General features: G+C 41.5%; 1 protein-coding gene across 3 annotated transcripts in view; it reads left to right on the forward strand.

Moving 5' to 3' along the window:
* The window catches only part of MKLN1 (muskelin 1), a 100063-nt gene extending 73133 nt beyond the window's left edge, over positions 1-26930 (forward strand). For all 3 annotated transcript variants that reach the window (XM_075429464.1, XM_075429467.1, XM_075429466.1), the window contains exons 13-18: positions 8220-8367; positions 9444-9558; positions 12007-12146; positions 14731-14833; positions 23639-23693; positions 25385-26930. In XM_075429464.1, the coding sequence (XP_075285579.1) occupies positions 8220-8367; positions 9444-9558; positions 12007-12146; positions 14731-14833; positions 23639-23693; positions 25385-25506 (683 nt within the window). In that variant the 3' untranslated portion in view covers positions 25507-26930. The remainder of the gene's footprint in view (positions 1-8219; positions 8368-9443; positions 9559-12006; positions 12147-14730; positions 14834-23638; positions 23694-25384) is intronic.
* The last annotated feature ends 381 nt before the right edge of the window (positions 26931-27311 follow it).

Raw genomic sequence — 27311 nt, forward strand, 5'->3', positions numbered from 1 at the left:
TCTTCAGCACAATACAAATAATTCACGCATGAAACCACATAGCCCGTCAAAAGAAAAGAAGTTCAGCAAAGTAAGAACTAAAAATATATGTCCTTTGAAACTCCAGTGAAGGGGGTGGAGGGGGAGAAGAAAAAAAAGCTGAAAAAATATTTTCTTTAAACCAGGAAAGGAGAAAGCTATTTTTTCTTCCTAGTTTTCACGAAGTGAAAGATGCCATGAAATAGAAGTAATCTACTTGATCTGAGATGAAGAAAGGCGGTTAAGATGCTCAGAGATGGAGAATTGGAGTAGAAGGACAGAGGTTGTTTTGCCTGGCAGGAGCTGACCAGAAAGATGAGGCCTGTTGTCCTGTTCTAATTGTACTAAATTATCAGGGAGGGGCAAAAAATAAGTAGGATGGAGGAGCAAGCCTTCAGTCCTGTTTGGTTCATACCGCTGGAGCTATATACACCAGGCATAGTTCTGTATACCAGAAACTTTCAAAAACACCCAAAAGACATTGTAACGCAACCATGAAGAACTGATTTTATACCTCTTCTCCTCAAATGATATAGAGAAGAATGTTCTTTTTTTCCAAAAAGGATTTCTGCATGTATGAGCACATCATTTTTCTGTGTTATAAATATCCTGATTTTACGCATACAGCTCAGAAGTGGAAATTTGTGTTGCAGCGTGTATTACTATAGGAGAGAAATTATGAATATTTCTCATATTATGTGTATTTAGTCCCGATCTTGTTTTCTCTTCTTCCAGTTACCAAAATCCCAGTAAGATAATTGATCTTGAATTTAGGCTGCCATCCTTATTTTGATCAGGCTTGATTTGTAGCAAGTAATTTTACTGAACTTTTGAAGTGAATTATTGATGGTTATGAGTTATTGTTTGCTCGTTAATTTAGTTATGACAATGAGGGAGAAGAGTACCCAAGCTCTTATTCTCTGGAGTCATTTATTCACTTGAATGCTTCCAAGAAAGAACCAGCTTGTATTGTTGACAATCTCCTTTATTAAGGTGCCTGCATGTTGCCTGATGCTGCTCTCCACACACCCACGCGCTGTTTATTGTCCTTGGAGCTTTTAAAGAATTGATTTTTTTTTTTCGATGAAATTGCTAGCATTCTGCCATTTTAAAACTGTATTTCTTTATAGCCAGAAGCTTTAAAACATGTAGCTTTAAGCTGACACCTGTGTCTACTTCAGATTAAAGACACTGAGCTTGCCTTATTGCTAGAGAAGACACTTCTCAGCAAGTACATTAACTGCGAAGTTCGGTTAAGCAAATGAGATTATAATAGTTAGCCCTGCTCCCCATTCCCACCGCCCTGAAGTGGTGAATAGTAGACTTTGTAAGAAAATGACTCACTGGAAATAATTCATGAGTAGATTTTCAGTTTACTATTCTCCTGTGTGTAGAAAGTAAACAGAATTGAACGTTTGCCTTGCTTTTGAAAGAAAATGCTAAGATTATTTGCATTTTAACAGGAAGAGAACAAAATGCGTGTTCCATTCAGACAGCAAATGCTGACAGCACTATTTTCACCCAAAAAAGCAAGTCTTTACTGTGCTCTTGTTAGGTGGTGATACACCATTTTGATCTGTATGAACAAAGTGATTCCCTGACTGGTCGCTGTGAAATTTTAAGCTGCTCAGTGTGATGAGTCAAATTGAGGATGCCTGACCTAGATGTTCCTATAAAGTCCCAGGGTTACATTTTGTTCCTGGCTCGCATGTGGCATTCAGTTCTATTCTTAGTTAAGCTATTTTGATTTTTACCCTTTCTGAAGGAACTTAATTGTGCATTTGTTTAAAATTTCCGTTAGAGTAATGAGAAGACTTTACAAGTAGTAAAATGGATAGTTAAAGATTATCAGTAACACGGAGTTGTTGCAATGCTAGAAAACTATGGTAATGATATGTTGATTTTGCTTCTCTCATCTTCTGGATGAGATATTTATGCTGTTAAGTGTTTCTTTGCTCGTAGTTGTGTCTTTGATGTTGATCCTGGAATCAGTTGCTTGTATAGATGATGTATATGAGAATACTGGGTGATAAGTATCACTTACATTTTCTTAATTTGGAGTAAAGGACAGTAATTTTAGCAAGTTTAGATGTTGTTCTTTCATTCCTGGGGCAAGTTCAAATTTGATCAAGGTATAATTTCTAAAAGATGGGTTTGCACACAGCTTTGCCTACTAAAAATGTCTTCTGACTCTATCTGCTTTGAACATGGGTAAGTCTTGTGGCTCTTTGTGTCTGACAAAACTCCATTTGCCGGTGAGCACGAGTTCTTTCTCCAGCTCATTGCATCAAAAAACCTGGTGCTTTCTCTTTGGTGTCAAAGGAAGGCACTACAGTGAAATTAGGCCATTGGGGATTGTTATCTTTCTGCTGCATGATAACTGTTAGGAGCAACTAATTCGTTAGTTCAGCTAGAGAATGGACAAAATGGGACTGCGGAAAAGAGAATGGAGCTGTGATGAAGTCGGATGTGAAGAAGGGCAGTAGTGGTGCAAATTGGAGAATGCATAGTACAGTTGAACAGAGCCTGTGGTTAGAGGAGAGGCAGAAATGTGTGTTGATGGACATACCCTTAGAACAGTCGTGTAATTTTAATTACTTTATAATAAACCAACAATACACAAACAACAACTGCCAACCCAAAGCCATCACGCGTATGCTTTGAAGCATACACGTGGTCTAGACGTGCCACCAGTATCAGATGTCTTCAAACGGCTGTCCTGACAGCTTGCCTGCCTCGCTTAGCACACAGTCCATGACTAATCACGGGCAGTCATTTCAGGTCTAAGGGGGCTAATGGGATTGCTTGTGGTCAAGGTTCCCATGATAATCCTGTTTGGCCCTGACTCAGATGGTGTGTCAGAGCTGTTGGTCAGAGGCAGAATTTGCTTCTGCAGGAGAATCGAGATCGTCTTCTGTCCCTTGGCATCGAGTAACCTCCAAAGTCAAATGAGAACAAGCCTTAAACATTCTTGTGGCTCCTTTTAGTGGTGGAGTAGTTCTTATGGGCAAACAGCAAGTATTTTTTTTAGCTGCTGGCGCGGTTCACAGGTGCCCCGCTGGGGCAGGTGCTCGTGGCAGACCCAGGCCCGTGCCCCTGGCAGCCGGGAGGTTTGGTGGGTAAGGACCACGGACAGAGGCGGCACAGCCCAGCCCGGAGATCCTGATTTAAAACAAGACGATCTCACAAAAACAGTAATCAACATAGGAAGCACAGCTAGCTCAACATGGCCAGAATCCAACTCAGACAAGCAGTCTGAATATCCCTTTTTGATTGTCTTTGTGACACCTGACATGTTTTGCACTTGTTCACTTAAAGTTCTGCCATGCAAGGGGCCAGCATGTCCCTTGCCATGGAAGCACTTTGTTTTGTGAAGGACCTGATGTGATCTTCATCTTGTGAGGTGCTTCTCTTAACCGATCTCAGAATATTTTCCTCTGTGAAGCTGAGGAGGAGAGCAGGCAGTCAGCAAATCCTAAGGATGCTTTACAGAGGTGGCAAAGCAGCAGAATTCTGTTCAGATTTACTAGCTGAGCTGTGTTTTTTTTCCCAAATCTCATGTCGCTTGGGAGAGAAGTGAGCGTTGGACGTCGGCTTGTTGCTTTTTCAACATGACAACCAAACTGTTCAAATGATCTCCTTAGCTGCTCCTTGGCTGACTGCCAGATGCAGTCTCATCATGAAAAATCCAAGAGGATAATCGTTATCTTGCTGTGTCAACAGCTGGCCTGCATGCTATCTCTATCACTCATCAAAGTTTGCTCCATTAAAGTTCAGGAGAGATGCTGCTTCAGTTTTATGTGGATTACAAGTAGTGGTATGGAGTAATTTGCTGACCTACCGCTTTTTTAAAATTAATCCATCGGGGAGGTGCCAGGTTCTGGTGAACAACAATATCCATGTGATGTGCGTTTCTCCTATTTTTTTTAATCATGAGGCATCACAAGGAGGGGAGGATACTTGCAAGTCGCTTGTAGTGGGATTAGTAGTAACGTGTTCTGACTGTTTCGTAACTTAGGTGGCACTAAAAGGCTGTCAGTGAACTTACTTCCCTTAATTATCCTTCATGAATCCTTCAGCAGTTTTATATCATTGTTTTGCCAATGCTGTGTTTCAGAGCATGTTTAAAAACATTCTATAGTATCCTGTCTAATGAGAGAGAAGAGATGTAATTTCCAAACTTCTGTCTAGTACTGAGAACCACATCTGCGAGAACTCAGTTTTACTGCTTTGTAAACTCTGCCTCTGTGGTATAAAAGCTCTGTTTTCTTGCTTAGATACTGACAGCAGCCAGCGTTGCGCTTGAAACAACTGTAGCTGTTTGCACATGCAAGCCAGAAAACATTCAGCTTGCTGAAATGATCACTGTGATCAAATAAATGCCTGTAAGTAGGGACTGTGGTAGTGGGAGCATATCTGTTTCACAGTTAGGTGTTGCTTTTGTAGAAAAGCTTTTCCCCTGTGTTATATTTAAATGGAAATTATATTGTACAGGCTTACACAGCATTTTATTGAAGCTTTCTCAGGAATTACTACTTGTTTATGTAACTGACTGCTAACTGAAGGCCTGTGTGGCTGAATATTGTTTTCAGATGTTGAGGCTGTGAGCTTTTCATTTTTGCTATATTTAAATAAATGAAAATGTTAAGTTCTGGAGAGATGATTCAGGCCTCTTATTTTCAATTAGTTACTGCCCTCCTACCCTGGAGTTTATGGGGGGAAAAAAGCCTCAGTGGCACAAGAAAAGCGTTCACCATTTACTAGACTTTCTGGGATTGTATCGTGTTTAGTAATGTCTCTGTACAGCTTTTCCTCGATCAGTAACGTATTGTCATAGGAGCCAAGTTAGTATTGCGTAGCGACAGGCCGGTGCCGTGTTCAAAGCAGCCAGGGCTAAGTCCTCAGTTGCTGCTTTGTCCTTGGAGCTGCCTGCCCACAGCTGACCTGAGGGATTGCCGGGCCTGAGAGACATTCTGAATGGTGTGAAATCGCTTTTGGAGGTTTGCTCCAAAGCTGGTTTTACATCTGCGTTTATGCGAAGAAGCAGAAGAGCGAGGAAACTCGTGCGGAGCCATGCTTACCACTTCATGTACGCCCTGGATGTAGTACGTTGCAAAGAATAGTCCTCGCAGTGCACTGGCATTACCGTGTCTGATTCTCACCCCTTGTTGTTTATGACTTTTCACTCTGAGTCTTAAAATTTAAAAAAATATATCCTAAGCGATCAGTTTCTGTCACAGGTTCAGTTTTGTCTTTCATGCAGAATTAAATTTCCTTCCCAACGTACATTTTGTTAGCTAAATAGCACAAGTACTTTTCACAAGTTTACAGCCCGTGTCCGTCTCTAATATGCTGACCGCAATCGTTTGAATTATATCCAGCGTTTACTGCCGGTCGTCTGCGTGTGCCGATGGTGAAGCGCTCTTACCCCCTAGTGGAAGCGTTTGCTGGTCGTGAGGATTTTCTTTTGGTCTGTCAAGGATCAGACTTCCTTGGCTAACGTCTTTTTGACGTCTCTGTTCTGTTTAAAACATCGCAGCGTCTCCCTCTTACTGTGTAGTAGCTTGCCTTATTTTCCGTTTATTTTCAGGGACTCGTTTATCAAATTTGTGTGTTCTTGTGTTTTTGGAAATCGTATTACGTCTGACTTTCTAGTTGGGTCTTCCTCTGCAAAAGACTAGATGTCAACTTTGTCTAGCCTAAGGCGCTACTTAAATACGGGTTCTACATGGCTGCTTGGATAGGTCAAAGAGTTTATGTCCGTTGCTCCTCATCATAGGCCCTTACTAAACTTCAGGTCATATATTTTTTCATGTATTATTTTACTAGACATTTTGCATTTCAAACAGTCTCAAGAAGAGGCTGATTTACAGCTGAGGGGAAGCCTGAAATTACTTGACTTGAATTTGGTTTTGATTGCAGTAGCTGCAGATAAATCCTATTCTTACTATCAAGAGTAAAAAAAAAAAAAAACAGAGGCACTGAACATTGACGGCTTTTCCCTCCTTCGTTATTTAAATAATAATTTCAGCTTTAGGAAATCGAGCATAAACTAGATACAAAATTCATTTATTTAACAACATTTCAGGAGGAGGGATGGGACTTCCACAGACAAGTTTCGTACGCTTTCTGTATCAGTGGTAATTTAGCAACCGTGTTCCTCATGATTATAATAATTTTCATTTCAATGAGCCTGAGGTATTAACTCTCTGAAGATTTGCATGCTTTTTTTCTAAAAACCCAGCATCGTCTCGAACGTTCAAAGCAGCAGATAGGGTTGCAAAGACAATTTCTGTGTGCATTAGCATTGCTGATCAAATTTAGATGGCTCTCCTGCCAGAAATGTCTCAAATATGCCTTGAATTTAATCCTTCTGGGTCAGTGATTTAGTCCCCGACTATGCAAGCAAACACATTACATGCAACTTTTCAAAAATTAATGATTTTTATTCTCGAATTGTCGTTCTGAATTTCCTTATTGGGCGACTTTCACAGTACTCATTATTCTTATTTAAAAACTTCCTTGTGGTTTGCAACTAAAACAAGGTATGTCGTTGTTGTTGTGCCAGCATTGTTCCCTGCTTTTTTTTTTCCTCTGCTCTGCCACCCATTTGCTTATAAACTAGATTAATTTTTCTTTGAAACTTTGTGGCAAAACTGGAGGTCAAAATAGGCAGGCTTATGCTGATGAGGGCTCCAAAGGCTCTGTCTCCTGCTTTGCTGTGAAACCGTAAGCAAGGATTCTGTCAGCAGGACTCAGAATTGTCTGAATATATTTCAGTTTCTACTGAAGTTTACATAAGAATTAAGCTTTTCTTTTTAATGGGAATGTTTGGGTTTTTTAGCTTTGCTAAACATTTTGATGTAGGGGCTTAAACTGTAGAAAACCAAATGCTGCTCACAATTTTTTAATTGATGTTTATTACTTTCCTGGCCTGCCATATGAGAAGATTGAAGTAGGAGACTGAAAGCTATTATGGAACGGGCTTGAAAAAATACTGTTTTGTGTGTTTTTAAACAGCAATATTAAATGATTTATCAGCGTAAGGCTTGTTTTCTAAGCCGTGTATGCAATTCGCAGTGAATTGCGGGACAGAATTTGCAAAATACAAGAGTTCTGAGAATTTTTCATGCCAAAAATCTTGATCGAAGACCAGGAACCTTTACCAGCCTTTGTAAACTGACCCAGAAAGAGAAATGAGACAAACAGGATCTGTAAACAAAGATCACGTGCTCTTCACAAATACATTTTGGAAGGATGGTTGCCTAGGGAAACAGGAAATGGGGAATTATACAACAAACAAAAAGGGCTGCCAAACAAATTTGCTGATCTTTTTTTCTGAGGAATTGTGATGAAAACTGCTGGAATCTTCAGTATTTCACCATATTCCTAAATCCAAAGGTGAAACAGAAAAATAGCTTGGTAATTATACCACAACTATTTAGAAAATACAAAAAAGTTCCTTGAGATCTTTGTCCTAAAGGAAGCAATGCAAGGTTGCGAGGTTCCTTTTACGGCTGAGATAATAACAAAATACTCCGCTCGTGTCTGCAAGGATCATCTGGCTCTATCTTGAGGCAGTTTAATCCTGGTTCCTGAGCTGGTAGTCTCCCAAATAACTCTGTCCGTGCCTTTCCCTCGGAAACAGCAGCTCTCAGAATGGTTTTTGTGCTTTCCAGGAGTCACAAATAGGAAGCAAAAAAGAGAATTTTTATTGGACTTGTCCTTGGCAGGGAAGGAGTCAGCCTCTGGGTGAATGTTTCTTCTCCTCCTGCCTCTCGCTCTGCTTTAGAGGGCATGTGCAAGAAGCAAATTGTTTGCTTGGTGAATTCTGCATGCCTCCTATTTTGGGATGTGCCATTTCAGTTTTAAATTATGGTAAATAATAAGATCACTGTGCAGGAGAGGTTGTAGAAAATACCAGCTTGGGATCACTCAGTCCCAAGTTTTGGTTTTTATATGAAAGATGAAGAAGTGAAAGCAATCAAAAGGAAGAATATGGGCAAACTAGGTAGTGAGGTTAAACTTAAGACACTCTTTATCCCAGAATACTGAAGAGGTAGTTATGTGAAATGTCATGCTCGTACCATGCATATTAGAAAATCTGCTGAATTGCAGGGGGAGGTAAATGCATTTGTCTCGTGCTTGGATCCCTTTCTGTATCCTTGGTTTTCAGCATGTAACTTTTTTTTCTTTGTCAGTTCCAATGACAGGTTTCACTCAAAGGGCTACCATTGATCCAGAACTGAACGAAATCCATGTCTTGTCAGGGCTCAGTAAAGACAAGGAGAAGCGGGAGGAGAATGTAAGGAATTCCTTCTGGATTTATGACATTGTGAGGAACAGCTGGTAAGTCGATGAAAGGGGTGCTATTTGTAACATCTACAGTGACTTTCTTTAGAAGGCAATCCTGCGTGATCGTGTCTCCCAGGTAACTCTATAGCCTCTTAAGATCATGGAATGATAATGTTGAAGACAACTGCGTTCCCTTGAGACACCTCTTTTTCCCCTTAGTCTTTAGAGACACCATGGCAGTAAGCCAAATGAGGGAAAGAAATGGTGTGAACTTCTTTGCTGGAGGCAGGTGGAGGGAACAAGGGGGGAAGTAAGCCATTATAAGAAGTTTTTCCTGTAGGAAGTGTTCAAGACCAGGCTTCTTCATCAATGCAGCAAATTTAGTCATATGTAAGTTGTTAAAAGCAGCATACCTGGTATTAGTTATTAGAAACTAAGGCAACTCGTCTGCTATGTGAATGGTGATGGAGAAGTCTTCGTGACAGATCTATTGGCTCTTTCCAGGCTGCGTGCAGTGGTACTTCAGGTAGCTGCTAGAGCCAGTCTGAGAAAGTACCTTCTCGTCTATTTGCTCTGTGGTATTTGTTCCAGAGCTGGCAGCGTTTTTGTGTTTAACAGCTCTTCAGTATGGGGCCAGTCACTTTGAAGGGTGTGAATACTTTTTTTTTTAAAGATGGAATTTCAGTTGGAAAAAACAATTTAAGTCTTGTTGGAAATCAGTGATTGAAACACTAGCTTTGGTGAGGTTTCTGGCCTATAGCTCTACTGTGTCCAAAATGGTATTCTCCATAACGGAAAATACTATCTGCTGACAATTCTGCTAGCAAATAACGCAACGTCTAAAGATGCCTCCAAAGCTCATGCCATAAAATTTTCTATAATGTTTTCTTATTTGGCTTGATAGAGGACTGTTCAGACAAGATGGCCTTCTCTGACTGTTCGATGGGTTTCTTTGTAGAGCTAAGAATGGGGAAAGGGTAATAGAGGACAATATACAGAGAAATAAGAAAAGCTTTGGTGTTGTATGCCAGACAGTTCAAACTGACATCATTTTTACCTTGCAGCCTTTCAGTAACTCTTTGTGCTTCCTGTAGGTATTACTAATCATAAGTTACTGCCTTGTATTTCAGGTCTTGTGTCTATAAGAATGACCAAGCAGCAAAAGAGAATCCAGGTAAAAGCCTTCAGGAAGAGGAGCCCTGCCCAAGGTTTGCCCATCAACTGGTGTATGATGAGTTGCACAAGGTATGAGAGTACAGACACATAGGCAATGTTTTTTTCAGTCTTACTGCTTTTCTGGTGTAGTTGCTTCTTCAAAGATGGTACAATGAATATATCTTTTTGTATACCATTAATGTTTGGGTTCATGTAGTAGGTAGCTTGCTTTCATTTAACTTTCTTTTGAAATAAGGTGTTAAGCTACTTTGTTTGTCAATGGGAAGTAGACATGGTAGCTCCTAGATAAAACAAAATGCGGACAGTGGGATAGACTGAACCTCTACAGCTAGCTTGTAGCTGCTGTCGTACTTGAGAACACTTGAAGCTTCGTTCATTATGCTCAGGGACTGTGGAGTCATTTCTTTTGTTTAGTTGCCACATTCATCCCTCTAAATGGCCAACGTTTATAGGAGAAAGTGTGCTTGAATGAACTAATCACTGTTACGAATCTGCTCTAACAGAGGTGCCTTACTCTGCCCTGCAGTTGTCAGAAACAACTGTAATTCTTTAGCACTGTCTGACTTTAATGGACATGCTTATGCTTAAATATGCTTAAAATTGTTTGTAGGTTACATGACTGCCCAGTAAACTTAGGGTTTTTGTGCATATTAGCCAATAAAGCACAAACCCATGGATTAGGTTACCAGAACTTCATTAACCTATGAATTTAAATAACTGTGACACATTTACTTAACCTTTCACAGATATTTTGCAATTAAAATAAACTTTCTCTAAAATATTTTTTTAGTCTGAAACAGTCTGAACTGAAAAAGACAAACAAATATACTCGAGTCTTATTGTTCCAAGGAATGTTAATCAAATTTGGGAAACCCAGCTAGCCCAAAAGTTTGGGGATAAGGGGGATATTAAGGAGGAAGAGGTGTAACTTCTTTATGGAGAACTTGTATGGTTTGTCTTCATCATGAACATTGATGCTGGACAATAAATACTGTTCTGCCCTTAATGGCTTGCTTCTAAGTATAAGGTACCATGAGATTGAGAGTAGTGTTTTAGAAGTTACTGTGAAGGTTGCTAATTCGTGGCAGTTGCCCAGCGTTATCTGAAGAGCTGTTTGATGTACTTGTTTTGAAGAGTCTTATTTTTAGAAACCTCTGTTCAAATGACCTTTCAAAACTCCTCTGATATAAATAAGGAGAGCCTACCTCAGTGGGATGCAGAATACATTGTTTTGAGTGATTATTTTTTTAAAACTGTGGAGAAAGGTAGCCTGTTGGACTTCTTTAACCTCAGTATTTGAAGACCTTATGTGGTACGTTTAGTATCAACAGTTCAGAGTGAAATACCAAATGATGTGAGGGAAAAAAAAATATGATGAAATAAACAGTCCTTTTTTAACATTTCCACTTTTCTTGAGATTTGCCTTCCTCTGTAAGTCTAGCCTTGCATTTCGAAGGTGGTGTATCCTGAAACCGTCAGAACGGCTGTTAAAGACTACTTCATTTGGGTTACCTTGAACAAAAAATGAATTTTACATGCAGGTATATTCAATATTTCCCTGATTGGCATCTCAGGATTGCTAGAACTTTTTTGAAGACTGTCACAGTAATGGTTGTGATTTCTGATTCTGTGTAAGATTGGCATTTTTTCCCTCATTTCTTCTTAGCGTTATGGTTTTGGCTTTTTGTTTCACTCTCTGTTCAGTTAGCTCTTTCCATTGTGCCCTGATAGTGTATCGAGTGTCTTGCAGCTAGCCTGCTGTATTGAGGTGAGACAAATCTGCCCTTCCAGAGACCATGGAAATTTTTCTCTGAAAGTCAAATTAAGGCTCCGTTGAGCTTATGGGACACCTGGGGCTCTCACTGGAGCCAGAGCGTTAGTTTACAAAGTCCTTTTTCTCTGAGTCTTCCTTACAAGCATAAATATTTCTTCGTCAAAGAAAATGTGCGATGGCTGGAGTCATCTCACAATTATACGAGTACAATCTGCTCATCCCCAGACTAGAGGAGGGTTTAATACAGGTGCCTTAATTTAGCTTCTCTCATGACAATGAGAATTTGGAGTCTTTGAGCACAGGGTTGGAGAAGAGGTTGGTAATCCATCAGTTTGACTACTGTTTCTATCAAGTATTTTGAACAGGACAACGAGTTGGCTGAGATCCTTCTTTTCTGCTCATATCTTACGTGTTTAAGGTTTTATTGTGTTCATAAGTTTTTCCTAAAGAAGGGGATCGCATGGTTTGTGGATGTTTGTTTATAAATATCTCATGAATCTGCTAGAGAGAGGTTCTAGCAGTGCAGCTTTTTTCATTATCTTAAAATGTAAACTGTTTAAGAAAAGTGTCTTCATCTCCTAGGGGATGAAGTAAGGCTAATAAAAAGATGGAGCAGCTTGTTTAAAAGGCAGAGTTCCTCCTCCAGAATAAACCTCTCCAAAGATGACGACATAGTAAATGGTCTTTGTTTAACAGTTGTACACAAATAATCAAACTTCTTGATCTGTATCTTATTTGCTTAGGTTCATTACTTATTTGGAGGCAATCCTGGTAAGTCCTGCTCTCCAAAGATGAGATTAGACGATTTCTGGTCTCTGAAGCTCTGCCGACCTTCAAAGGAATACCTGCTAAGACACTGCAAATACCTCATAAGAAAGCACAGGTATAGAAACAAAAGATGTTTCACAATTTTCTTTTGTTTTGGGAAATACCCCTTCGCTAGTTGTAGGATGGTGTACAGGTTTTTTGATTATTTTTTCCTTTAAAAAAAATATTTTAATAATAAAAAGCAGCGGGGCAGGGCTAAACTACAAAATTAACTTCATTCTGGTTTTAGTATGTTGTTCTAAAATGAGAAAAATCTGGCTATTGTGTGGGGAGCCATGGAGAATATTGAGATTCCCTTTTCACTCTGCTGCTCATCAACATGTGTTATGGTACTGTCACCTCCCAAGGAAATGAAGTATGTTTCTGAAACACTGTGCTAGGAGATAGTAACAGATCTCAGGGATGCTAATGAAGTCTGGGGGCTGGATTCGTCTGCACATCTGAAACTCAACTGTGGTGAGGTCATCAGAGTTTCTCATTCAGAATCACTTGGAAGATCTCACGTAGAATTCAGCTACACTGTGATGCTGCTTGCACTCTGGATGTTTCAGAGCTGCCTTATATTTGCTATTTAGGGCAGCAGCTTTTCAAAATCAAGCTCATGGTGTTGCCTTAGGCAAGAAATTGCTGCAGAGAGACAGCTTTTGAAGACCCAGCAAATTATTTGAAGCCAATAAATAGCTCTTTCTGCATTCTTGGTGAGAATACTTTGTTATCAGGTTCTGCCAAGAGTTGGTGGTCGGTTTTTACTGATGGTATTTTACTTCTGAGGCAGCAAGCAAATTGCTATACTCGACTCACAGTCACTGTGGCTGGATGAGGCCTTTGCAGATTAGTTTGATAGGTGTGAATACCTACAAGAATGAATAAAGGTCTTGCACAGTCACCTGGGAGGCTTATTAACCCATGGATGGTTGTATGCAAAAGCAGCTATACAGCCTTCAGAGACAGCTCTGGATTGCTTGTTTTCACTTGCTTAAATTGCACTCAAAGGAGATGTTGCTGCATATTGTCTGGCAGAAGTTTGGGGTTTATGCCCCACGTTCCCATTTATTGGGGTCCATTTTGAGAAGCCGAACGTGACCGGCCAGGGACTGGTATGGTGGGTGCTTTGTTGGAGTTCATGTGCCTCTTGGGGCTGGAGCTGAACTGCTGCGGAGTCGCTTGGCTGCCCGTTATCTGCACTCCTTCCAGCTCAGGGTGCCAGAACCAGTACTTGGCTTGCATACACAGCAAATCCACTGCATCAGCTGCAGTCCTGTTGGGCCTGTTAGCTTGTTTAGTTCCAGTCAGCCATAGCAGACCCAGGCTGGCCAGGTGTAGAAGAGCAAGGTAGCAATAGTTCCACTTACTGAAGATACCTCAGCTCTCTGGACCATGGTGATATCTTCTAAGAAAATCTGTGTGAATGTTCGGAAGAAACCACGCTTGATTACCAAAATGTAATGTACATCAGGTAACAGACATGGTCTTTGTGCTCCACGCACTGGCTCAGTGAGTTGCGTTTTTAGACCAAAAATTCTCAAAATTTGGGTTACAGATGTCTACTACAGTATAAATAGCCAAGTAGATGACCCAAATAAAAAACATAAAAATATGATTAAATGTATTCAACGCGACTTATTTCAGTTTGACAAGCTATACCCTGTTCAAGGTAACTGAAATATATTATGGATAAAGTAGCTTGCGTTCCTGTAAGGCTGTTGATACAAGGCAGTTAAGTAACTGAGAACGTGGTTTTTAGGGTTCTCATCTCTGGAATCCAAAATTGTCACAGCTGTTTACAAGGGAAGGCTTAATATGGTGTATTGGTGATTCAGAAGATGACAAACAGTGCGATACTGCACTCAGTGGGTAGGTGAAAAGGGAAAAAAATAGATAATTTTAAACTTTATCCGTTCTAGGCTTATGCACCCAACTCAGTGCTGCAGGGAAGTAGCTCTGCTCACTGAGGATGCTGAGCCCAGAATCATTTTCGGAGGGCTGTATTAACTTCTTCAGGGAATTCACACAAGTTACAACTTCTGTTCGTTAAAAAAAAAGAAAAAATAATGGTGGTGTGCATGGGATTTTTATGTACGTGTGCTCTTTCCAAAGGTGGGACACTAAGGTGCAGTATTCATTAAATCCAGGGATTTTCACCCCCATTGTCCCTTTTTCTGTTGTCTGGAGGAAGCAGGGAGCATTCTCCGTCCCTGCACTTGGCAGTTACGCTTCTGCGCAGTCAGGAATGTAAATATCCCTGGGGCTGGAGTGCTCAAGGCTTGCCTGTATCTGAACTGTGCTCCTCAGATGAGGTGCTACTCATACCTTGCTTGATGTCTGGAAAACAAACTGTGCTAAGTGTTTTATATTCATGTATTAAGAAGCTGTTGTACATATGCTTTTGAACTTTTTTATTAAGAGCGTAATGCTTTGCCCTTGTAACTCCCGTACACCCCCAAAAAACACTCCTCTGCGTTTGTCTGTCTTGAAAGCACATATTCCAGCAAATATGAGGCCGAGCTGCCATTAATATTGTTGTATTTGGAAATATTTGGCTGAAAGCTTCGTTTGATAGGTTTTGATCTTTGCAGAAATAGTAGTACTTAGTCCTGAAGGAAATGACTACGCTCATGTTTTCTGTCTTGTCTTTGCAGATTTGAAGAAAAAGCTCAGACTGACCCTCTTAGTGCACTGAAGTACCTGCAGAATGATTTGTATGTGACCGTGGATCACTCGGACCCCGAGGAGACAAAAGAGGTAGAGATGAAGGATCTTTGTCTTACTTATAAAGAAATATAAACTGTGTTCTCATGTGGAAGCTTTAAGCCTCTTAGACTTGTTTTTATTCAGTTTGAAAAACCTCTACAGGTGCATAACACTTTGCTGTATCATGCATTTCTCCGCACTAAAGATCATACTGCTTTAGAAACAGTCATTTTGCAACTGCAGTTCCAGATAAAATAGCTTTTGCACTCATAATAGCGAAGACTAGGCCTTTGTTTTAGTTCCAGTGCACTGGTGTGTATTTTGGGAGCTTTAATTGAAATGTAAACTCTCTGAAATGTCAGGAGTCTGTAGTTGGTTGTGTGGTAAAAAGTGACTAGAAACTTCTTCAAGCTGGCTTTTGGATTGTCAATGTTGAATGGCTCTGGGGGAGGGAAAGAGGTTTTTCTGTAGATAAGTACTTCTGGAAGTAGATTATATATATACATTACTTGCTAACCTTAAACTCTTATTTCCTCTGCTTTTTGAATATTATCCAGTAGACATGTTCTTTTATTTGTTCCGGGAATTTGTTCCCGTTTCCTGTTTTTGATTCCGTTACCGCCTTGCGTGTCACTTCACAAAAAGGATTAAAGAAATAGTGAAGGTGTCAGATAAGGTGATAGATTTGACTCTGCCATTCCTTTCCACATGGAACTTGGGGCAGCCAGCTGGATGTAGAAGCGTTCAGCTCCTGATGGGTAGGTGAGGAAGAGGAGACCGTGGTTCTTATTCTCTTCTTGCGTTAATGACTTCGGAAGTGATTTGACAGATCCTGTTATAAAATTGTGATAGGAGAATGGGCGCTGTTATTCCATGCTGAGTTTCTGGATTAAATCCCTTAATCTGTTGGTTTTAACTCATTCTTTTATCTGAAGAAAAGATCGTTATACAGGCACGAAAAGCTTTTGGGGGGGTGGAATGTCCTTCTTGCATATGCACAGTATAGGATTGTAGGGTTAGCAAAACTAAGAAAAAAATATTTACTAGTATCAGGATCTTGGAACTGATCTCACTTGTCATAAATGTTTTGTTGGACCAGATGTTTATAAAAGGCTAACCAGAATTTAAGTGCTGTGCCTGTAAGTTCTCTGTTAGATGGTTTGTCACTGACATTGTCCCTTATCAAGTACTTTCACATCTTTTCTAGCCATTTCCATCATAGGAAAGACAAATGACAGATAATCCTGCTTTTCTTCAGCTGAAAAAGGAGATTTGTCCTGTGCCACATGCTTCAAGGGGGCTGAGCCCAGTTCTGCCCCATCTGCCCAGTGTGGTAGCACTTTCCTTTTCATCATCGAATCTGTAATAACCTAAAGCATAGAGCAATCATTCTAATGCTCTGTTCTCTCCTTCTCCCTCCTGCCCACTATAAGACCACATCCTGTGTTCTCTGCTCTCCCTTTCTCTCTGCGTCATACCTGTGTGCTGGTAGCCCCATCATGTCTCTGAAGGCCGTGTCTCTCTTTGGCCAGTTCTTTCTAAAGAGATCTTGCATCTTATGGCTGGCTCTGCCTTTTTATTGCCTGAACAGAAAATATTTGTGGTGTGATCAGCAAGCTCCTCTCCTTTTGGCTCTTGCTGCCTCCTGTCATCAGCAGACCAAAGGAACTGCTGTAAAGGCTGCACATTGTGCACATCTGGCATAGGAAATCCTTTAATATTCTACATTTGATATTCCCGGTTCACTGTGTAGTATTTAATTTGTCCACCTCGTAAGAATGAAGAATTTACCTGGCTGCATGGACTCCTCTGAGATTTATCATAGCTTTATCATACAAGATAGAAATAGAATAAAACGTTTTAAAAAAAAATCCCTTTTCACAGAACATACTAGTGTTCTGCACTTTAATGATCTAGCGTGTGGACTTGATAGCTCAATGCAGCTGAGTGAATATCCTGTGAATCCTTCTTCTGCAGGCTTAATGCCTGATCCAAACAAAATTCAGTAGCTTCTGTCCATCCTGCTGGTCTGTCAGATCAACGCAATACCGTTCAGCAGAATTCAAGCTTCAGTTCCAGCGGTCTCCTAAAATCAATTAACAATTTCTGGGAGGCTTTTTTGTTTGTTCCCTCCCCCCCGCCCCCGAGTTGTGCTGATTAAAAAGCTTAACTTCCGAAGCTTTTTACACTGGAACAGATCTGCCAGGTATATGGCGTCGAGCCAGCTACTGCGCTGGTACTGACTGGGTGTATTTCCAGTTGACGTCAATTTGCCTTCCGGTTATCGCATTGAGTTGGCTTTTTGCTCTGGCATTACATCTTCAAATAGCTCTTGTGCTTTCCAAAGGACTGACGCAGGCTTTCTGGATTCCGTATCAAATTTCAAGCACCAGTTTGATTGCGTATCTCAGCCCAGACACCTACACTGTAGTTGAGATCTTCTTAATTAATTCCAAAGATGATATATCTGATCGTCTTGGTCTGTGCTGGCTACAGCTGTTGAACGTTGTAAGGCTTCTTAGTGTGGCAAATCTTAAGGGAACTGATTTTTCCCTGTTCTTTTCCCACTCTTCAAGACAGCTGTTAAATTTGGGAAAGGACAAAGCTGAATAGGTTTTGTCACTGACTTCGTGCTACGGTTCTCTTAGAGACCGGTCTGTATGGTTTCATGTTTTATGAATTGAGGTATGGGTAGTGTTATATAATATTACAAGCAGAATTTCACTTTGAGGTTAGGCTTACTTGCTTTATAATAGAAGTAATTTCTTCTAACTTTGTTAAGCAAGTCTCTTCAGCTGTTTTGAGTTGGATGCCAAAGAAAATAAACAGACTGTTCTTGAAACGTACTTTGTCGTTAGTAACCAATTTTGTTTAAAGTAGCATGAATGATTGACAGCAGGAACATGCTCCCAGATTTTTGTTCCTTTGTTGTGAATTTTAGGGATGTCAATAGGATTATGGTTTTATTTACTTTTTTATTATTCTAAAGTGGAGTAGATGCCTGCATGTGACAGCTATCGCATGGATGCTTGTGTTAGTAGCCACAGGCTAATATGCCAGCTCGGTGTCTGCTGTTGCCCACAAATGCAGATCCAGTTCCCTCTAACTGTGGTTTTGCTTGAAATCACTTAAACCTTTTTGTTTCATTGTTTTCAGATCAGTGAATCTTTTTTTACTGGCAGTGGATTAATAGCTCTGACACTGTATGTAAAGGAAGGTAGATCCCTGGAGCACATGGAAGCTTGTCCATGTATTCTAGCTCATGGAGATATTAAAGTTGTATAAAAGACCGGCATTTGTTGATGTAGAGATTTTTGCTTGCACGGATGTTCTTCTGTTTCATATACACACAGATGTGCATTTGATGGTGGTTTGGAAGTAGAGGCTTTTAAAGAGAAAAGGATGGTCAAAATACGAAATCAAAATGATTTCCAAGTTTTGTACTTAGCCAAGGAAAAAACAGGTGCTGTTAAAGCAAAGAAACATCAGTAGATGACATACAAGGCTAAAGGTGTTTTTTGAACACTGGAGTAATCATACTTAGAGCTTTGCTGCTGCTTAGTGGTCTATAGCAGAAATCAAGACGACCCGAAAAATGGCCAATGCTGCCCAAGTAAAGGAGAATAAGATGATTTTGTACATTGAGATTCAACTACTGGTGAAGCTCAGTTGCATGACTGCGGTAAAACAGATACAAAGTGCAAGTAAAATTTGCAATATGTTTTTCTTGGAGCATGGTAGGAGAAAGAGCAAGGACCTGGAGGCCAATTTGAGGCCTGACTAGCTTGTAGACTGAGGCTGGAGGCCCCTGTTCAAGGCTGCTTCATACTTTCCATTCTTAAGACCTTGTCTTTAATAAATTTGCCAGATAAAGCCAGTGGGGCCCAAAAGTATTGTTTGAGTCTGAATTAGACTGATATTTCTGGGAAAATTGAAGCCCAAAAGGGAAAAATAGTTCTAGGAAGGAGCTAAGAAAAGCATGCTTCTCTTCTTCATGTCCTGCTGTGATTCTTCGTAAAGCCTCAGAGTCTGAGTGCTGCAGGAGCAGCGGCTTTGGAGCCAAGGAGCCTTTACAAAAACAGCATTCAGCCTTTCCAACTTCAGCTAGTGACGGCTGCGTCCTCAAAGAATTTGAGCCTCTCGTAGCTTCTTTGAGCCTACGCAACGAGGCACCATCCCAGCAGAACTGGTCAAAGCTGAGGAACTGTTTTACGCTGTGGTCTGAGCACCCGCCGTACAGATATTGCGGAGGAGGAATTATGTCTGATTCACACAACCTGCAGGGCATCCCGAACAGGAGTTACTCATTCCCGCTTAGCGTTAACCATTTCATTTGTGCAAAAGGCAGAGGCGTGCAGCAGATACACTGAAACTTGCACGGGTTGCCACATGGCAGAATTGCTTTTTTGCTGTAGGTGCAAACCTAGATAAAGCACATGCAACTGATAAAAGAACAATAATGTCGGAAACAGGAAGGTTGTAAATTGGAATATGCCAGAATTAATATTACCCATGTAGTCTTAATTTAGCCTCTCTGAATGTGGATGATGATATTAGTTAACCTTATATTAGCTAGCCATATATATGCCTAATAAGCCATATATATGACTAATAAGCCATATATATGCCTAATATAGCCTCATATTAGTTAACCAGATATATTTATCCCCAAGGGACCCCTGCCTCAGTTCAGAAGGTGGGTTGGATCTCTGAGAGAGAAGTTAATTGCGTAACAAAGGGAACTGTTGTCTTTTGAATGGAGTTTTAATTTGGAATGGATGAAGCCAGTGAGCCAGAGGGATTGTTGGAAGAAAAAATGGGTGGTGGTGTGATTAGAGCATTTGGATGCTTCTACTGGATAATTGAATTCTGGTCCTGCCTCTGTAACAGAGTTGCTATGTGACATTAAGCAAATCGTTTTTCCTAGTTGGTCATTAATTGAGTCTTCTCATTCTGGTGCCTGATGGGAGAGATCGGAGGTGTGATTTGCTGGAGGGTGTTGCTCTTCTGGCTGCAAGTGAATTCAGAAGCTGCCGCATAATACTGTGTATTTTGAAAAATCAGATTCTGGTGGTTTCAAGTAAGGGACCAAAATTAATCAGAACTTGAAGTGCTGTCTGTTATGATAATGATTAATATGATAGAAAAACTGTTGAAGTAATTAATTCCTTCTTTAGAGCAGAATTTGAACTTCGTGAAGAAAATACTGCATTGGATATGTGCTGTGAACGGTGTGTAGGGGAGCAGGTCTTGAGAAAGCCGTAACTGTCCTGTGCCCTGGAAAAGAAGCCCTTTGGGAGAAGGTTGTAGAGTTAGCTGGCATTGTAATGCAAATGCAGAGTGAACCAGTTCAGGCTCAGTGCTGTCTGTAACTGATGTTCCCAACTTATGTGCTTGACTTCCCTGTCAGGAAGTGCTTTTTAAATCTGAGCTGATACATAAAATATAATTTCAAAACAAACAAACAACAAACCTCAAGGTTAAGTGAAGTGCAGTGTCATCAGCAAAAGAAGGAGGCAAGATCCTCCTTCCCCACAAAGCTGGAAAGAAACTCGTCGCTGTGAAAATCCATCACACCTAGTGCAGATGAGGCTGAAATACTTGGCAGAGGGGCTTTTCAGGGGATTTTTGGTCTTAGTTCAGCAAGCTACTAGCCGGATCCTGCTTATCTGGTCTCTTAGTTGAGCATCCTGAGACCCAGCCTCGCACGCAGCGTGCTTTGTGTTCGCAGCAGGATGGCTGCCGGCGTTGCTGGGGGAGGAAAGGGAGCGCCTCGAGCATGTGGCACCCGCTTTGTCCTGGCACAGCCGGCTTCATGTGCTACCAGGCAGCTGGCAGCAGGCCCACAAGGCAGTTGTGTGCTAGGGGCAGATCATAGAATCATAGAAAGTTTTGGGTCAGAAGGGACCCCTAGAGGTCATCTAGTCCAACCCCCCTGCAGCGAGCAGGGACACCGCTAACTAGATCAGGTTGCTCAGAGCCCTGTCCAACCTGGTCTTGAATGTTTCCAGGGATGGGGCCTCCACGACCTCTCTGGGCAACCCGTTCCAGTGTTTCACCACCCTCATTGTAAAGAATTTCTTCCTAATATCCAGCCTGAACCTACCCTGTTTTAGTTTAAAACCATTACCCCTCGTCCTGTCACTGCTGTCTCTACTAAAAAGATTGTCCCCATCTTTCCTGTAGGCTCCCTTTAAGTACTGAAAGGCTGCAATCAGGTCTCCCCACAGCCTTCTCTTCTCCAAGCTGGGCCATGGCACTCGCTGTCAGAAGCAGCACAGATTTAGCCACCCCTTTTATTGGAACTTTCGGAACTATTTGTGCTGGGAATCTGTTTAAGTACGTTGCTGATTTGGAGCCAAGCAACTCTTATAACTTACCCTAGCAGTGAAATACACGTGTAACATTGCAGTCCCTTTGACTTCATGTAACCAGACCTCTCATTCAAGACCATACTTAATCAAACCTCTTCCGCCTGTTCTGCAGTCTGTCAATGCAGTATCTTTCTAACTTGTTCTTAAATACCTCCAGAGCTAGCTTCACGTGATAGCCTCCCCAAAAGATGTAAACTTCTTGTGGCGCGGTACGATCCTTATTTTAGACTGGTTTTTTTTTTTTCTGGATGTCATGTTGAAACTGATCTTCCTCAAGTGTTTCTGTGGCTACTTGCTCTTAGGTGTAGATTTACCTCTTTGTAGCGGCCTTCTGCAAATGTAACTTTTTGCAGTTTCAGCCTTGGAAATTCTTCTGTGGAGGCTCTGCAACCCTGACTCCTTTGAACTTTCTTTGTAGAGCTTGATTTTCAGACCACTTGATTTTTTGTAGTGCTCTCCTCATATATTGCTAATTGATACAGAGCATCCAAAAGTGGTTGCCTTATTGTAGGATGAGACTCGCGAACCTTGGTAACAGCAGGAGTACTTGGTTTCTTTGAAGATCCTGCTGCTTTTCATGTATTTTCTACATATATGTAATTTTTGCTGATTTTTCCTGTTTGTTGATTTGCACTTGGCCCTAATGAGTTGCACCTTGATCCATCATTATAAGCTGGATGAAATGTAAAAACAGTCTGAAGCCTGTCTGATGCCACACGGGCACTCTGAGTGTGGTGTAATAAGGTCTGTGGACTCAGTGAACGTGTCACAGAATGGTCGGGGTTGGAAGGGACCTCTGGGGATCATCTAGTCCAACCCCTCTGCCAAAGCAGGGTCACCCAGAGCAGGCTGCACAGGACCTCGTCCAGGCAGGTTTTGAATATCTCCAGAGAAGGAGAATCCACAACCTCTCTGGGCAGCCTGGTCCAGTGCTCCGTCACCCTCGGGGTAAAGAAGTTCTTCCTCATGTTTAGCTGGAGCTTCCTCTGCTTCAGTTTGTGCCCATTGCCCCTTGTCCTGTTGCTGGGCACCACTGAAAGGAGTCTGGCCCCATCCTCCTGACACCCACCCTTGAGATATTTAGAGGCATTTATAAGGTCCCCTCTCAGCCTTCTCTTCTCCAGGCTAAACAAGCCCAGCTCCCTCAAGCTGTCCTCACAGGAGAGGTGCTCCAGTCCCCTCATCATCTTTGTAGCCCTTGTCCTGTTCTGTCAAGCAGGTTATCACTGAAAACCCAGAATGATGCTGACCCAGGAGTGCAGATGAATCATGGCTGATTCATGGCTCCATTTTTAAGTCAAACCATTGATAGCTACCCACGTTAAAGTTATGTGACCTGTTTGCCACTCCCTGGTAGCTTAATCTAGGTGAAGCCTCAATAATTTGCCTGAAATATAATATAAAAGCACCAGAAGTACTATGGAAGTCAAAATGGACAGTGTCTGTTGCCAAGTCCCGTCTGTAGGCCCTGCTGCCCTGTTGTGGAAGAGATCAGATTGATGGGATACAACTTGTTGCCAAATCCATGCTTGCTGCTACTCGTCACCTTCTCCACTCATAGATGCCTGAAAATTGTCCGTGTTCCTAGTTTGTCTTGAAATTGAAATTAAACTGATGGATATGTAATTCCTGGATGTTCTTCCCACTCCTTCCCTGAACATATTTGCTTCTCTTCTGTTTCTCACCACCACCTTTTTTCCTTCTGGCTGTGTGCTGTACAGACACACAGACAGGAGACAAAAGATTACAAGCCTTTAAGGGATCGGTAGTTCTTTAAGGAAACATGACAAAGCACTAAGCTTTGCTATAACGTGAGTAACTGAAAACAGCAGCTGGGGGCAGAGAAAGATACTGTGTTCACTGTCTGTCAGTAAGACATTAAGGGAGAAGAAAACTGTGAACATGTTACTTAAAGCAGTTTTACTCATGATTCTGAAGTTGCCAAGCAAATAACTTTTTTTTATTTAGTTAAAAAGACATTGCCCGAGACCTGTGATAGGAGCTTCTCTGGCAGTTCAGAACGGTTGTTGTTGCCTTTTAAAGCTTGCTCTGTGTTCAAGAAGCCCATGCTGCTCTGTAGCTGTTCGCCTGAGACTGCACCACGTTCATCCCTGGGAATGTTGTTGTGTGGAAGAGGCTCTACCTTACTTCTGCGCGGTGATGTCTGCCAAAGAGGCTCAAAAGTATATATAAAAAATTAGGTTTAGGGCTCCCAGTCAAGTACCTTTCATTGCATCAGTACTGCTCTAATTCTAGGAAAAACCATCTAGCTTGCTCGGCCAAGGTGACAAACTATTGCTCGTGTGGAGGTGTCTGCTGCTGTTACTCATATGTGTGGCACTGTAGTTCTAAGGGTTGTGCAAAGAAAACCTAGCGACTCTAAAAACACTTGAACTTCTATGAATCTTTTGGTTTTTTTCCTGTGCAGTTAATAATACTTTTTTTTCTTTCTTTCTTTGTCCTTCCGCCGCCTCTTCTGCAGTTTCAGCTTCTTGCCTCAGCATTATTTAAGTCTGGCTCAGATTTCACCACTCTTGGTGAGTATTGCGTATCCGAAGAATTACACTAAGTCTGTTCCCTCTGACAATTACTGTTAGTTTCTACTGGGTTTTATATCAAATGTGATAGTTCATGTAAGTATTGTAGGCCCTTTTTAAATATGCAAAGTGCCACTACATAGATATTTGAGAGATTATTTATAATGACCGGTGTCCAATGCCATATTTAAAACATCTGTCACCAGCGGTTTTAAAGCCATGCCTCCTGGGATCATTCTGTGTCTCTTATTACATCTGCTGCTTCACTGTTACCCAAATAAACAGAAGCTTTGGTCAGAATACAGCACCTCCTGTCATGTCACTTTGGAATCTCACAGCATGGCTACGGCTCTGTTTGCTGTGATAACTGCAATTCCTGGAGTAGTTTGGTTCGCTCTGTTCTTTACAAAACTAGTTCTTTGGGCAGAATGTCAAGAGCAAAGAAAACAGTGGCGTGTAGGGCTGGAAACAGGAGGTCTGAGCCAAAACCATAATTTGTTTCACTATTCTATTGCAGTTAACTCTTTTAAACAGTTGAGAGATTAATCCTGGGCAAGCTACAGGAAGGCTATAAGGCGTAACTTACATTCTTGTAATAACGTGGTGTCCTCAAGTTACTGAGCTCTTGCTGGGATCATGGATGAGTTCAGTTTTTGATGAGCGTGTAATTCCCAATTTAAGGAATTGGGGGAAAGTAAAAGCCTCCTGCCCCATCAACCCTGCTGGATAAGGAAGCTCTGCTGAGCTTGTGCGGTTTAGAAGACGTTATCTAGTTCATGCTATAAGACGAATTTTTTAACGGAAGAAAACCTAAGTTTCAGAAAGCTGTTTTTTCCCTAGTTTTGAGTGTTCTAAAAGATGAATTAGTTCTTGACACAATACAGTACTCCATTTAGATGTTGGCTTTACAGATAGGAGGATGCATACATCAAGTGGTGCTTCTAAAATAAAACAAAAAACCTAAGCCCTCCTTGATTTGATTAACTTGGTTGACTTTGATTAACTGAAGAGTAAGTTCACTGAATTAAAAAACACTCCTTTGAGATACCAGTGATTGAAGTAATACGAAGGAGAGGAAATCATTGTATGTCCGCTCTATTGTTCTGGCTGTTGGTGGTCTAAGTGTGGGGATTTGGATAAATAATGCTTCTGCTGAGGACTGAGCCCTTCCATGTTGGAAGGTGGCACTTCACAAAACTCAAAGGGGGGATGCAGCCTGGGTCCTTGGTGCAAGTCCAGCGATTAAATATTGACTTGTCTCAAGAAAAACTGCAAGCAGCACAAGTACCAGCTCTTGTTAAGAGAGTAGTGAGGATAATGAGGAAAGCCTGAGGACAGAAGACATGAGGCACCAAATAAAAATAGCTACACAGATTTTGTTTTCTGGGACATCAGAGAGTCCCCTGAGGACTCTTGCTTCCCCTGTTTCTTCAGGACTGTCAATGAGCTTGACAACCATTTGCTTATTACTTTTCATGGCGTTTTGATTGCAGTATTGGCTTGGAGTGACATGATCTCTGTGTGTATATGCACACAGTAGTGGGATGGAGAGCTGCCAGCCTTGTTAGTTGAGGCAGAAGCAGCAAATAGTTAACATCCATCCTAAATGGACAACTGGCATACTCCACAGATCAACTGAGCTTTTAAAGTAGCAAGGACTGACTTGCTTTCCCCATTTCTTCTTCCCCCAGGATTTTCAGACGTCGACCACACGTACGCGCAGAGAACTCAGCTGTTTGATACACTAGTCAACTTCTTTCCGGACAACATGACCCCTCCTAAAGGCAACTTGGTAGACCTCATCACGCTGTAACAGAGCAATCACTGGACATGTGGAAGAGGGGGAAAAGCATCCATTTTCAGTATTTTAATTTTTTTACTGCATTGATTGACTGCTGGGATGAAGTAACATAGTAACCCCTAGGTGTTTGAAAGGGGTTTTATACTTGTATGGTGGATCCCTGAAGCTTTTCCCTTGGAGTAGGTTAATAAAATGTAACTGACGTACTTCTGACTAAATATATATATTTTTTCTGACTTTGGATTTTGAGTTAGCAGATGTAAAAGGTGGGGGGAAGGAAAAAAAAAAAATAAAACCCAGTCATGCAGTGATTGTTTTTGCCTGTAGGGGAAAATTGAGATTTGTGGGTTGTCTGGATTTAAAGATGATGGGTTTTATTTTGGGTTTTGTGATAAAGGGGAGGGGAGGCTGTTCTTTGCTCATTTGTAGCTAGTCATGGTATATTGCTTTATCCTACAACTCCATCCACAGCAACTGAATGCCTTGGTGACAGGACACTGGCACGCGTTGAGGTAATAGTAATGTATGTGTCTTGAGTCTTGTAATCGCAGTGTGTCGTGTGAAGCAGAGCACGTTACAAATTATCTGTCTCCTCGTCCCCCCCAGAACTGGGCTGACAGTAGTATCTAGTTGCATCTGATATCTGGTCTAAACCTAAATGCCTATCTTCCGCTCTCTGGAGCCTTCCACCAAGGCCTGACAGGCAAGTGGGAACCTCAGAGAAACCACTGGCAAACAGGAGTGCAGTCATCGTCTGCACAGGCCCCCTTTTGGGGATCGCTCTCTTTTTGCTGCCGTGCTCTTCCCGTGAGAGACCGTGCAGGTCCTCACAGAGCCCGGCAGAACTGGGTCTTCCACCACATGCACCCCCAGCCTCTGCAACCTGACACTGCGTTGGGTGTAAGATTTCTGAAGCAGATTGTCTTCGTTTACGTGCACCTGTGCTTCTGTGTGCGTTTGTCAGTGTGTAAATGTGAAGAGGATTGCTCCGAACAGCTTGTCTCCTCCTTGTGTAGTGCAGCTCATTCACTTTTCAATGCATTTTAGACCTAGATCTGAATGTGAGGGAGGCCTTTTTAGCATAAATCTCTTTGAAAGCAAGCTGATGCATATGTATAGAAATTATATTCTTCCTCGCTGAAAGCCTTCTTTATAAATAAGGTAAGGGCTTGGTGCTGCACTGTGAAGTGTAATGAAGGACACGCGTACCCAGCATTAGAAACCTTTCGCGTTCGGTGTCAGTGAGCATTCAGTACAAACTGACAGATGTAAATATATATATATGAGACTGCAGAGCTCCATGTCCAGAAATGTTCATGCCAGTAGGGTATCATTGCTGCAGACACTGTGGCTACGCGACTCCTGTTGAGCTTGATGGAAGTCTTGTGTGTGCAAAGATGATTTGGCCTCTGGAAATAAAGAGTTAGTGAAGTGTCGTCTTCAGAGCTCGAGCGTCTGCTTGCTTTGATTGCATTGTATTGCCTCTTTATCATGTTCTTTGTGTGACTGTTGTAGTCCTGGTACGTTAGAAATAAATTTAAAAACTCATACTAGCGTTTAATCGCTTAGAAAGGAACAGCATGTTGGAGGCTGGGCTTGGTTTCATTTTCAGGGAGGACTATACAAATACAGTGTTTTGAAGTAACCTGTAACTTGAGACTGTGGAGACATTGTATACTTCAGTGGATGGCAAATCAGCTGTCTGTGGAAGAATCCGCTCAGTACAAAGTGCAGCGAATGAAATCTGATTAAATTGTTTCTTGGAAACATTGCATTTTTTTTTTTTCCCAGTGACATGGAAAGTTTTACGTCATGGC

Source organism: Opisthocomus hoazin, chromosome 8, assembly GCF_030867145.1.
Source record: "Opisthocomus hoazin isolate bOpiHoa1 chromosome 8, bOpiHoa1.hap1, whole genome shotgun sequence".
In the NCBI taxonomy this organism is placed as follows: Eukaryota; Metazoa; Chordata; class Aves; order Opisthocomiformes; family Opisthocomidae; genus Opisthocomus; species Opisthocomus hoazin.